This window comes from Melospiza melodia, chromosome 9 (assembly GCF_035770615.1).
Source record: "Melospiza melodia melodia isolate bMelMel2 chromosome 9, bMelMel2.pri, whole genome shotgun sequence".
Taxonomy (NCBI): domain Eukaryota; kingdom Metazoa; phylum Chordata; class Aves; order Passeriformes; family Passerellidae; genus Melospiza; species Melospiza melodia.
In genome coordinates this window covers 325225-339865 of record NC_086202.1, presented here as the reverse complement: position 1 = coordinate 339865, position 14641 = coordinate 325225, and the positions used below count along the sequence as shown (strand labels likewise).

General features: G+C 39.2%; 1 protein-coding gene across 1 annotated transcript; it reads left to right on the top strand.

Annotated features, from left to right (window-relative positions):
* Positions 1–5389: 5389 nt before the first annotated feature.
* Positions 5390–14496, top strand: LOC134421737 (vertebrate ancient opsin-like). The gene is made up of 5 exons (XM_063162925.1): positions 5390–5750; positions 7223–7433; positions 8044–8161; positions 10382–10621; positions 11788–14496. Exons 1-5 carry the CDS (start codon positions 5390–5392, stop codon positions 12016–12018), a joined length of 1161 nt encoding a protein of 386 aa, XP_063018995.1. The 3' UTR covers positions 12019–14496.
* Positions 14497–14641: the final 145 nt, after the last annotated feature.

The following is a 14641-nucleotide window of genomic DNA, read 5'->3' as shown; positions in this document are numbered from 1 at the left end:
AGTGATAAATGATGGGCATACATCAAGCATTTAGTTATACAAGACAAAATATTGGAATTACCCTGACTGTGGAGCAGTAGATCAGCTAAATAATATCCAATTTTTATTGTTACTCTTAGTAACAACAAAAAAGTATTATTAGACCGATGCACATTAAAGATATACTGTGTATTCAGGAAGCTGATTTCTTCAGACTAAAATTACTATGAATTCAGAATATTCTGTATGACTAATATTTCTTCAGACTAAAAGGACAGTATGAATTCAGAAAGTTTCAGGTTATATTACAAATGCATCATATACTGCATTCTTTATGCAATTTTCCTCATCATTAAAACATGCACGAATATATCTAAGAAAATTCTATGGTATCTGTGGGGGGTTTGGTTGGTTGGTTGATTGATTGTGGTTTGGGCTCTGTTTTGGTTTATAAACACGTACCTCATATTTTGTTCCAAAAAGCTCTTACAGAATTCAGTATGTCTTCTCTTAGGTTTTACCTTCTTTTTTAGATGTCTTTCCCTCTATTGTTTTTTTGTTCTTACATTCAGTGATGATGTTATTTAAGGGTTTTCTGGAGATTTGTTACAGGTATTCCACTGTATTTAAAAATTAAAGAATGCTTTTTAAATATCAGGGGTTGTCAAAACACTCAAGAAAATAACCTTTCTTGGGAACAAAACTGCTTATGCTGTGATTTGCCTTCCATATTCATCCAGTCTGCTAGAACTGGTATTATTTAGAGCTGTCTTTCTAGGGAAGAGCAATAGGACAGAATTGAATTTACACCACCTGAGGGCACTGTAATACTATTTACTTTAATTTACAGGGCAGCTATTAAAGAGTAGTGTTTGAAACAGTCCCAATTTCTCTTCCTCTTATGATTACTATCAACTTCTAGGACAAGCATACCACTGAAATGAATCAATATCATTAATAAAGAAAAGATGTGTTGTTGAAGGCAGGTATCTTGGAAAGCAGGTCAACCTTTTCTCATGTCATTAACATTTTTTCCTTGTACCCACTGTAGAATGATGGTAATTTGAAATACAATGCTATTATTATTTTAAATGATGTGTTACTGGTGTGGCAGTGATTGCTGTATAAAATGGTGGAATCGGTTGGATTTAGGTTGGAAAAGACTTGCAAGATCAGGGAGTCCCAATGCTAATTTGGACTGCAGGTCCAAGCACCCCTGCATTCTCCACTGAGCTGCACTCCTGGGCTGCACTTGTGGCTGTTTCCATTTGCTGCCTCTTGTCTGGGGGCAGAAAAGTGCGGAGCTGAAGTGAAAGCACCCAATGATTTTGCTGTGTCCATGTACTTACACTGCTTATTCCACCTAGCTAGAATCATAGAGTCCCTGACTGGTTTGCGTTGGAAGGGATCTCGAAGATCACCCAGTCCCAATGGCAGGGAGTGCCATGGGCAGGGACACCTTCCACTAGACCGAGGTTTATTTGAGAATATAAAATGTGAGAAATAGGAGCAGTAAAAACTCCCTACATGGACACTCGTGGTGTGGATCATTTTCTCTGTCTTGCCAAGCTGACCTTCTCTTTCAGCGCTCTCTAAGCTGCCACCTCTCTCTTTTCTTTATTCTTTACTGTTTTTCTATCTGGTCTCCATTAATTTGATTTCACCATCTCGTTATTTTCCGTGCTGGTGCAGGAAGAGGGTCTCGAGTGCAGTTTAGATAGGAAGGCCCCTGTGCAGGTCAGGATGTGCTTGCAGAGGTTGCAGCTTTTGGCACTGCTCACTCCTCCCTTCTGGCAAGGCAGAGGCTGAACCCTCCCAGTCTACATTCCCTTGAAATCACATCCTGGAGCCTTTTTGTTCCCTTTATACAACGTGAAACACAGTGAAACCTTCATGTCAGAAACTAGATAGTATTTAGAATTTTGTTAGAATGATAACCAAGTGTGTTTCCACCAGAAAAATGCCTCAAAACTGTACTTTTTCAGTTTGGTCATTTTACCAATCTAGGAGTACATTCAGGATTAGTTCTGTAGATAATATATTCTATAATGACCAATTTGACAGACGTAAATCATACTTTTAATTTATGTATGCTAATTGGATTAACAAGGGAAAAATGTTTGTTTTGCAGTTGAGGACAGAAGTGAATGAGCTCAACTGTGCTTTGCATAACAGGATTTCTTAGAACACATAGTACAAAACAGAAAGTTGTGTCAGATAATGTAGTTTAAAAATACACTGGAATAACTCATTGAGAAATTGTCCCATATTAAAGAAAAATGAAAGTTAAAAAAGGATCTAAAATCTTCATTTAAAGGCAACTCTACCTTTAAAAGGCATGGTATGTACCCTGTATTGGAGACAGATATATATAGATATATGGTTATTTAAGAGATCTTAGCTCTTCCAATAAAGCAATTCCAATAAAACAGAAAAAGACAAGGACATCCTCTGTAAGTAGTCCTGTTGGTTTGTATGTCTTAACTTGTCTTTATAGATACTTCAGTATCTTGAAGCAGTGAGATTTTCCTTCCTTGAAATCTCATCAGTCCAATACATTACTATATTACATTAAGGTCATCAATATCAAATATGCTTGAAATGTATTCCTGAAATCTGACCAGGAAGTTAGTTTTTGCTCTAGTGAGAGACTGAATTACTCTGGAGAGTATACGTGCTGTGTTTCACAGCAAGTGTTTATGAATGAAGCAGATGTTTAGGCAGTTTTATTTCTAACAGATTTTTTTTATATGTGATATTAGCAAACACTTTCTAGTGATATTCTATCAGCATGAAATGTAACATTTTTTCCATATGTGCACTCTGTATGTGGAATCACGAGGCTTTACTTTCACAAATTCTAATGTGACTTTCTATCCTCTCACATTGCAAATGACCAATACCTCTTTTTTTACTTTCTGGCATTAATTTTTGCTCATTTGACATCCAATTTGCCAAATGAATTATGACAGTAATCCTTTCTTCTGTGCTGTTGCTTCACTTTATTCCACACTATGTATTCAGGTTTTCTGAGGTCTTTCTTCTCCCCCAGTGCCCCTTGTTTGGGTAATGAAAGACAGGATTTTTTTACACTGATTAAAATAATTTTGAATGGTTTAACATTCATTTTATCTCAGATAATCTGAATTGCAAAATTTAAATGTATCTTGTAACCACTTATGCAGAATGTAAGGACTTTCAGTGACAGAATTTAATGGCATTTGGATCAGTATAACCCTTCATTTATCGGACTGCAAGATATGCAAACTTTTTATTTAGGGCTGCAATAGATACTCTTGTTTAAAAAATTAACCCTGAACAATCTGAAGCATACAGGGACATAAATCTGTGACATTTGAGCTAGGAATAAGAGAGTCACTGAACTGAGAAGTGATTGCTGTTTGTTCATGGAGCTTTGTACATGGTGAAGTGATGTATGGCTTGGTTTATACAGGACCTAAAACTCTCTTAGAGTAGTATCTCACAACATTTTACTTTCTTCCCATAAATTCTCAACAATAAATGTTCCATTTCAGTACAAATACAAAAATAAAATTTATTTGGTAAAACCTAATTCAGATGGGCAAGAAAGCAGATAAAAGATGTTATGCCATCAGAAAAATCCAATCACAGGCAATTATGAACTCCATTGACACTGGAGGAAAGAAATGTGGATGATAACTTCTGGTGCATCTCAAAAGGAAGTACTCTGGAAATATTTCGATGTTCATTAAAGCACCTGCAAGTGTATTCAGTTTGCAGAAATGGAACTTATGTTCAGATCAGCCCTACTTGGGGAAACCATCTGCAGAGATACTGAAAGTAATTATTTACTGAGAGGGCAGAAGAAATAAAAAAGCCCCTTTAATTTTTCAAATTTCAGATTGGTTTTTTCAAAGAGAGCAGAAAGAGATAGGAATATTTTATGTAGGATCTTGAATACTCTTAATAATGTCCAAAATTGCTATTTAGAGCAGAAGCACATATTAAGTCATGCAGGATCAAGGGAGGGTCAGCTCTTAAAATCCATATTTGCAATTAACTTTCAGTAATGCCTCAATTCTTACTCTTCTGTTAAATTCCATCAATTTAATCAGAGGTTGGAAGACATGTTAGGCAACAAACGGACAAATTCTGCCAGCAAAATGATACAGCACACACAGGTCTTCCTGTCAGCAATGTGCAGTCATGTCTTTTCACCAGCTACCTGCCTGGGCTACAGGAATTGCATTGGGTAAAGATAAATTCAGTTGTTGGTATGAAGCAAAAAAACTTTGCTGCTTTTGTTTCTGTTGATACTGAATTTCAGTTTTAGTATTGTAATTATATTTAGAAGGCTTTCAGAAAATTTTTCAATCACCAGCTGATCTAAGAAAACAAGACTACTCAGAAGCTGAGCTAGAAGTAATGCATTTTGGGGCTAGAAATTAGCAGCAGAACTTCACTGAACATGACATGTATATAATGAGACCCCATGTGTATTGCACATATCACTACAGCCAGATGCAGGTTATCTTTACAACAGTCATCATAAAGGCCTCTGAGCAAGTGAAATATTTAGGACATTTATTTTCATTCATTGATTATCTGAGATTGTTAGATTGATTAAGAAAAAAATAACTGCTTTGCAAAGACAGTGGGATCTAATCTTGTGCAGCTGGAGGGAAGATGTCCCTAGGTCTGGTTTTGCTCCCTGTTGGTTCCATGGACGGCCTTATCTGTTGGTTTCTGAAGGTTTGTAGAGAAAAGTTCATCCATGGAGAATTCTTTGGGAACCACCTGATAAAAAGGGTCAGTACAATGTCAAACATCCCATTATTTTGATCTCAACCCTTACAGTCGGCTTTCCCAAATTCCTGTAAGCTCTCTGGCTCACCAAGGACAACTCCCTCTCACCAGGCAGCCTTTCTTCTTAAAGTGATGGAAGTGTGGGAGGCTCCAAGCAGACACTGATGTTTTCCCAGCGGAGCAGGGCTGAGCTGAGGGGTGTTTCAGCAATGATGTTTTCCCAGCGGAGCAGGGCTGATCTGAGGGGTATTTCAGCAATGATGTTTTCCCAGCGGAGCAGGGCTGAGCTGAGGGGTGTTTCAGCACTGCTGGCTGCTGCAGGAGGAGCAATCTCACTGCAGATAAAGGCACAGCTGCACTGAGAGAGAGGCAGTGGGCAGAGAGGGACAGAAGTTGCTCTGAGAGATATTCTTGCTAATCCCTCTTCCCACTCTCACTCTGCAGCACTAAACTTTCCTCCAACTGAATAATTTTTCCTCAGTTATTATTGGAGAGCAGAAGGAGGGAGAGTTTGTTCGCACTTCTGTTGGAAAGAGCAAACATCTCATTTTAATCCTGAATATTATTTACAGGTTTGAAACTCCAATATTATATTATATTATTTTTGGTGCTGAACGAAGTAATGGATGCATTCAGAGCATTTGAAAACGGGTCGCTCTTGCCCAGTTACTTTGCTCCTGCCAGATGGGATCCCTTCCGCCGTCCCTTGGACTCCATCCAGCCCTGGCAATTCAGGCTTCTGGCAGCAGCAATGTTGTTGGTGACCTCCCTGTCACTTGCTGAGAACCTGGCTGTAATCCTGGTAACTTGTAAGTTCAAGCAATTGAGACAACCTGTCAATTATATTATAGTCAATTTGTCTGTGGCTGATTTCCTGGTCTCACTGACTGGTGGTACCATCAGCTTTTTAACAAATCTAAAAGGTTATTTTTTTATGGGATACTGGACTTGCGTGTTGGAAGGATTTGCTGTCACATTTTTTGGTAAGCTTGATTTTGTTTGTAGTTTTATGTTCTTTTTTTCAACTTCCTTCAATGTATTCTACTGTAGCTTCCCAAGTCACTGACTTTGCATGCCTTTGAATTCACTGGTATTTTCCCCTGTTGCATGTATTCTGTAGTGGAGAGTGAAAAATATATCTCTCTATCCCTGTCATGTACATGGCAAGTTGCATGTGTAGTGATCATTGAATATGTTTCACAGAATGAGGAAAAGCTTTCCAGTAGAATAGCAGTGCTGTGGGGCTTACAGTAAAACAATTTCAGGAAAAAAGTCCTTATGTATAGCTATTTTCAATATTTGTATTTAGGTGTGTGCATATATGGATAAATAAGAGAGAGAGAAAAAGAGTGGCTGCCCATAAACTGTGGAAAATCTCAGGGCACAGAACATCTTGTGTTCTCTGTGCTCCAGGGGCTCTGAGGAGCAGGGACACACCTGTACACCTGTAACAGTCAGTCTGCACACCAACACATTTTTGTGATTTTCTTTTCATGGCTTTGTTCACTTACTACAAAAAATATTAGAAGTACTCTAAGAGGAAAAATCCTCACACACAGTACCCTGTGTAAATACACCTCTGCAGAGTAAACAGGATATTGGTTTAGAACGGGGCATCTACTCACCTGGGACAGACACTCATTCCTGCATCCTGTCCCTGTCTCTGAAGCTGCATGGAGACAGCCAGTAATGCTTGTCCCTGCTCTAAATCACACAGTGCTGATCCTCAGCCTGAAAAGGAGTCCCAGAGCTGCTCTCTGCCTGTTTAAGCTACACAGAGGGAATGGCACTGAGGGACAATGCTTCTACATCCGTTTGCGGCACATAAGCTCTGTCCTATGGAGAAGGATCAGGCTATTTCAAGATTTTGGTGTCCCACCAGGTAATATGTGCCTAAATTGATAATTTGGTGTTGTGGGCACTTGTCTGCAGGTTTGAGTTTTCTGATAGCCTGAAATAATTTTTGCAAAGATAATAGTTTGAAGATTTTAGTTAATTAATTTGGATGCTACACATAATTTGCAGCTTTTCAGTGTAGAACTAAAAGTGCAGGTCCTAATCACTTAACTGGCCTGATGAGCTGCTTGGTTTTGTAGCCCTTATACTGTAGACTGGCAAACTGGACAAACATGAAATGCTCTTCATTAAGTATTGGAAAAATACACATGAATTGCTCATCCTTTCGTAACTTGTGTTGATAGAAAAGGTGTCTGATGTTGTGGGTAGTCAAAGAGTGTAACTGGTTGCCCAGAGTTGTTGCAGAGTCTCCATCTCCAAAGATACTCAAAACCCAGCTGGACTTGGTCCTGAACAAGCTACTAGATGGTGGAGGGGGCGTGATGATCTCCAGAGATGCTTTCCAAAATAAGCAGCCCGGGGATTCTGTGATTTGGGATGGTGTTTGCTGTTCAGGGACGCGCCCACGTTGGATGCCGACTGTGTTCCCTTGCTGCAGGCATCGTGGCTCTCTGGTCCCTCGCTCTGCTGGCCTTTGAGCGCTACGTTCTCATCTGCCGCCCCCTGAGAAACGCGCGCCTGAGCGGGAAGCACGCAGCCCTAGGAATTGTCTTTGTGTGGAGCTTTTCCTTCATTTGGACCATTCCACCAACAACTGGCTGGAGCAGTTACACCCCCAGTAAGATTGGAACTACTTGTGAGCCTAACTGGTAAGGCCGCTCTCACAGAGAAAGGTAAAAAAATGAAACTTGCAGTTCAGGATGCCTCAGGGCCAGGAATTTAAAGGAAAGGGTTAAAGATTATGTAAATCTCTGAAAAAATCAGATATAAAGGAAGTTGTAATAAAACTGATCAAAATTCTCTGTGATCAGTTTCTAAGACAAAAATTTCTAAAGGGTGGAGCCTCCATATCTAATGAAAATAATCACTCTAGACCTTATGCTTTTTGTCAGGAGTCAAAGGACAAAGAGATGGATTTTTTGTTTTTAGAAGACTGGACAAAGACTGAGCCAGCTAGTCTGACCCCATAGCTGGCTCTGCTTGGAGCAGGGTGTTGGACTGCGTGTCCCCTCCCATGTAATGAGCCCCACAGACCTTTGGTACTGTGCCTTCAGTTGTAGGATCCCCTCCAAGCCCCTGGGCAGGGAGATGGCCCAGGGCTCCGTCTGGGGATATGACTACAGCTGTAAAGGGGCATGTTGAGTAAAAACATCTGACAAAAATGCTAGTGACATCTTTGAAAAGAAAGATTAATGTTCCAGGAAAATAATAAGAACGCATAGTAGTAATACACACAAAGGTATTTTGTATTTTATACAGGTACTCAGGAGCTTATGCTGACCGTACATACATTATTACGTTCTTCACCACCTGTTTTATAATACCCTTATTGGTGATTTTGGTATCCTATGGAAAACTGGTGCAGAAGTTAAAAAAGGTAAGAAGAAGCACCCGCAAGTAACCTTTTAAAATGTGTGTGCATGCAAAAGTTTGGAATTACTGTGTTTGATTTTCTATAAAGATCAGACATAAACAGGTCAGATCTGCAGGCAGCAAACATAGTCAATTACATCCCTTGTTATATAATTACCCTTACACACAGAAATTCATGCTACGGTTAGAAGTGATGTTTTAAAGTGTGGAGTTCACATCACTTGTCAGTACATCTCATTAGTCAAACATCATAAAAGTGAAAGAATGTCTACCTCATAAATAAGTAGAATGATCCAGTACTGCTTTATTCCCAATTATGCTTCCATTCAGTGATATTTCATAAGACTCAAACCAGGCAAATTAGAATGCTGCTTTAAATGACTGCAGTTGTAAATTTTAAGAGTGCTGCCTACTACTTAGTAATATGCTGAAAATAAGATGTAGCCTTTGCAAATAATGAAATGCTGTTTAATAAACAAAATATTAGATTGTCCAGGAATATTTAAAAGACTTAGAAATGCTTTTGAATTTTCTTTAATGGTTGTGTTTATCTGATCCAAAGGAGAAGCTGCAAAATGTGACAAAGACAATAGAACAGGAAAATTCCTATTTGGTCCAGGATTTGGGAACAAGATTTTGGGACAATATTGATATTTCTATTTACTGCAAAGCTCTGAAAAGCAAGTACCTGCAACACATTCTGCCGCTCTATACTGAATTGACATATAATTATATCTCACAACTAAGGTAATTTCTAAGATCTGACTACAGAGAGGGATCCAAGCACCAGGACTGGTGACTTGGTGTTCCCAACCATCCCTCTTTGTGCATTTTGTTCCACACTTGTCACAGTGCAGGCTTGTTCCTGAGTGGACTAATCTGCCCTTAGTCCCAGTGACCCCAGCTTTACAATGCTAATTGTGGCTTTCACTTCACCATCAAACTTGATGAAAGAAATTAATCTTTGGGAAAATAACAAATTAGCAATTTACAATAGAAGTAAATTATTATGGCAGTATTCCTTTGTAGGAAGATAAAGCACCGGCATGTTTTTCTTTATCAGTATTTAGAGAGAAAGGAAAAGCTATATGTGAAAAAAGACCAGGCTGATACGAGACAAAGATGAAACCTTTGCAAGTGTAATACAGGAGATTGTGTTCCTTTTCCAGGGGACTGCAATTCTGCTGAAAGGGAGGCTGGGCTGCTCTCTGTGTACGAACAGTATACATTAAAAAATGCTATAGAAATCTCATGTATTGGCAGAGTCTATCTTATGAGTACCAAACACAGCCTTTTTGATGCCTAATAACTTGCTGTTATTGTAGCAATTATTTCTTGCTGTTGTTGTTATGTTTATATTTGGTAAAAACTGATGTGAATTGCAACTTTCTACAGAGGTAAGGACATTGCCCTTCCTAGGAGGTGCATCTCTACCTCTTTAAGCACAAACATTGAATTCTCCGTGTGCAGTTCAAAAGTATTGGGGAAAATGTCTCCATAGAGTTCTAACATTACTGCAGGAATTAAAAGGCCATGTTATGCAAACAAATCTTATTTTATTAGAATGTAATATTGCAAGACCTGGCATCAGGTTTTTCTGAAGCCATACAGACTTACTAATTATTTCCCGTGTAAAATAACATTTCATAACAGCGCCATGTTTCGCTAAGTCATCAGAAACCAAACAGGGATGTTTCCAGAAAGACACTGTTTTACATCAGCTAATTTCTGTATGGACATCTGTGCTTAAGCTTCTTGCATGATTGCTGAGGAAAAGATGGAGAGCCTTCCTACTGAATGCCCCAATCCCACGTAATTCAGATAGCACGAGATCATAAATGCCCTTCTGGGGAAGGCCATCAGGCAGCGCTGAGCCAGAGGAGCGCCCTGGGTGCGTCTGCCCCTCGGTGAGGAGGCGGCACGGTGCTGTCTGTGACACCGTGCCAGACCCAGCTGTCTGCAAAGCTGCACGGCAGAGAAAGGGCTTGAATTCAGCTCGCTGTCTGCTCGTGACTCACCATGATGTCCTGCTGTTTCCCTTTGACAGTAAAAATACGCAGATACTGAAGCAAAGGAGAATTGACTGCTGCTGGCAGATGGAGATTGGTGTCCCTCACAGTAACTCGGGTCTCTCCTTCCAGCGCGGCCACTGCACAGCTCACCACAGTCACTGCTTGCACACCTGGCTCTTGTTTTGCTAGAATCTTTTCTCTTTTCTTAAAAGGTGTCAGATGCACAAGGCAGGCTGGGAACTACCAGGAGACCTGAAAGACAAGTGACTAGAATGGTTGTTTTTATGATCATTGCCTTTCTAATCTGCTGGATGCCGTACGCTGCCTTTTCCATCCTAGTCACTGCATATCCCTCCATTGAGCTGGATCCTCGTCTGGCAGCAATTCCGGCCTTCTTTTCCAAAACAGCTACCGTCTATAATCCAATTATTTATGTCTTTATGAACAAACAGGTACTGTATGCTCTCAGAGTGTCTCTAACACTCATATTTTGCTATTTTGTCTTGATTTATAATTAATTGTTTCTACCTACCTATGTGTTTCCTAACAAGCATTACAATATCCAGCATTTAGAATGAAAAAAATAATCTGCCTGGTGGAAGATAGTGTAAACCTCTGAGCATAATGGAAATATAAATGTTGGTAATTATTAGGTTTAGGAAAATATATGATATTATAATATAATAAATATTAAAAAGGAAATATAAAAATATAAAAAATATTATAAAGGAAAATCAGCCCACAGGGAACATGAGTTAGCTTCCTGTATGAAAATTATGTTCTCAAGACTGTCCCAATATATTTCAGTAATTCTTTAAGAACGCAACATCATTAAGTTGATCTTGAGGTGGGGCGCACATTTTCAAAGCTTGATTTTGTCTTGGGAAAATGAGGCATTTGTGGTTCATGTGCAGGGGGGAAAAGCATTGCACATGCCATTTAACAGGGAGCTTTTTTCTCTGGAATGAGGGCAGAGGATTGGATGCAGAAAAAAGGAATTGACATGGGGATGAACCAGAGTGCTGCGTGCTTACAGTGATAACAGGCACAATAATAAACATGGGCAGATTTCTGCAATGAATGCAGCAACTGAGAGTGGTGGCATTAAGCTCATAAATTAAATAAAGAAAAACAGTTAAGTGACTGTTGAATAAGAAACGTTGAATTTATTTATCCAGTCCTGCAGAAAGAACTATTGCTTATCTCACATCCTGTGGGCAGCACTCTGATCTCCCAAACCATGTAGATGTGTGCTACACTTTACCCTGTTTGTGGATGAGAACAGCAAAAACCCGTCTTTAAATAGCCAGGAATTTAGTATATGAAAGCATGAATCTAGAGAAATGACCAATCATGTCCATTAGATATGACTACCTAGAAGCAGAAAAGAAAAATTGTTTTCTAGATTAAGATTGGCTCTTTTCAGAACACAATTTTTAGGTTTAGAGCTCTTTGTGGTGGCATAGGCAAATCTATTTTATAGGGTTTTTTCTTTATATTCCCAACTGATTCATGAGAGAATTTCCAAGACTTTTAGCTAATATGCAGATTGATTTGTAGAATTGTATTTACATTTCTTATGTGTTTTGACTGATCTCCTGTTTTTTTACCTTTTTAGTTCAGGCAGTGTCTGGTTCAGTTGTTCAGCTGTAATGCCATAGGACCTGCAGAGTCCAACATGAATCTGACTTCAGAGAGAGCAGTGCTAACCCAGGCCAGGAGAGGCAGCGAGATGGCCCCCATGGCAGTCCACAGCACCATTTCTAAGAGGAAAACTGGAGATGGTCACAGAGGCCGACAGCCTTTGGCTCTGTTGACAGCTTCAGAAAACAGCATGTGTCCCGTGTAGAGGGGGAGATGGGGTCATTAATGCAATGCTGCAGTGTATTTAACGGTTACAATCACCTGATATTAGTCTGTGTTGTTCCTGGGGACACTGTGCTCCTGTGGACACGAGCTTTTGGGGTCCCGGGCTCCTTGGGGTGTGCAGGAGTGCCTGGTCTGTGGGTGCAGGCAAACATGCAGCCACGAGGTGAGTGAGTCCCTCCTGCTCTGCATTTCTCCTCCCAGCCCACAGCAGCTTGCAGCAGGTGGTGGCACCTGCTCTGTCTCTCCCTGTACTCCTTAAGCGCCTGTTTCTGCTCAGGTCACATCCTCACTGCTTTAATTGGGCTGCTGATTCCAGAATAAATTATTGACTTGTTCCTACACCTCTGCTTTCAGAAGCAAGGACTATTACACAAATACCGCTTCTGCAAACAGTGAAAACGAATGGAAGTTGCCAGCTTTCTGTGTCTGTATTCCATCTCATATTTAATTCACACAATGAAGTGCAGCAATATATTTAGCTTTAGTGGAATGTCACTTGCACATGAAAAGCCAAACCAGGTTATGAGTGTAATAAAAACAGACTTCTGTTTTACAAAGTGTTTGGGATTATTGTATGAAATGTTGCTAAGAACTAAGCTTGTGCTAAGGCACATTGGAATTTTAATCCTTTATAAAATCCATCTTTAACTGAATGCATTTTAGGAGAAAAGGCAAAGGCTGACTGTATTTAAATGCTTTAGAGTGGAAAACCATTATTTCTAGAGAAGACATTAGAACAATGCCAGCTGGAACAAATGTCGTTCCATAATGGTATAGAGAAGCTACACTAGTTCCACCTCTACAGGCCTTAGCTAAAGAAATGTGATATGGAATGAATCATCCATGGTTCACTTTTACTTCCAAAAAATAGAATTATTTTACACAGAATAGGTAAATTATGTTTCTATCAGATTTTTTTCCTGCTTTCTGTTAAGTTAATGTTGGAAAAACTATATTGCCTTGAAAGAGTGGGACTACCTGAGATACCTGGGGTCAAAGCTAGTCCCTGAGCAGTACCTTGCTTGCCCTGATTTCATTTTGGGATGGTAAGAGCCAAAGAGAGTAGTTAGTCTATGAATAAAATCATGAGCTGAACATGTGAGAACTCACTGCAAAAGACTGTACAGTTTTCCTATTCATCTCACAAAATTTCATGCGGTGACTACCTTTTAGAGTGTAATTTTGGCTTGAACTTTTGCAGGCCTCAATCTTAAGCACAAATGTTGAACCTTATTCTGACAGGCACATGCTTTAATCCTGTGTTATCTGTAGCAGAGCAATGAACAGATGTGTGTGCCTTTTTAAAATAGGCAAGATAGGAAGAATACGGTATTCAGTTATTAATTCTCTGCACTTTTCTGTGCTCATTAGCCCGTTAGAACAGCCAGATATGATTTGAAAGTGAAAATTCTTGCATTTAAGACTCAGATTTTTCTCTTTCAAGGATATATTGACCTAGGTTAATCACAAGTTAATGGTATTACATATATTAAATCATGAAGAATTGGCAGAAGTGCTAGCGTTTAATTAAAAGCAACAGAATTATTTTATCTTTGGAGAAGGTGAGGATATGTAAAGTATAGCTCTGTAGTACAAAATAAAGCAACAAAAATTAAGTAATCCCAAAGAAAAAAGAAATGTAGAAACGCATTGAAATGATGTAAAAATGTATGGAAAGCAGTAGAAAACAGCAAGCTGTCTCTATGACATGTAGCCATCTCTGATAGAAACAAGGAATAATAGACTCAATGGGTATTTTCATCTTAAAATGTCTTCAGTAATGCTTTTCAGGAGGAGGAGGATACCTTTTTCCCTACTTACTGATCAGAAAGTACATTTTAGAAAGTGTGAACACCTTGACACATTGTCATGGTGGGCCAACCAGAACAGCATCAGCCTGTGAGCAAAATATTGCAGGGCTCCCAGGAGCTGGCTGTTGTCTTTCGATGTAACATAATAAAACATTTTTTAGAACTACAAGCAAAACTAGGGGTTCAGAGTTGTGCACAGTGACTAGGGATACATTTTTGCAGTATGTGTTAGGAGCACGACATGAACATTTTACTGTATACAAAAAGTAATTTAGGCAATGGATGGTTTTAAGACCTTAAGATTTCATGAATAAAAGACGTTAACACTGCCAAAGTCAGCTTGCTACACTTGATTGGGAGCTAATGAACAGCATCTTGTGTCCTTGAATTTTCATTTTGCCACCAAGAGTGTGCCTAGAAATCACACTCTTTAAAAAATTTTGTAGCATTGTCTATTGTTTGCAAAACTAGCAATGTAACAGAACACCACTTTCTGCTTTGTGATCATTGCATTTTAATGATGTAACCTGGAGAAAGATATTGCCCTTCCAACAAATCTTCCATGATATAGGGGGATAATTGCTTTGTGGTGTTTTTTTTTTTTAATGTCAGCAATTCTTCATCAATCTACTAATCTACTTGTTTGTAATGGAAATAGGTTTTGGTTTTTTGTTTGTTTGTTTTTTAATATCCTTTGATGGTTGCCATAAGAGTTACTGTAGTGCTATTATGAGGTCATGTTTGCTCCTTTGGGATAACAGTAAGAAAGGCACTGACACCGAAGTCTAGCTA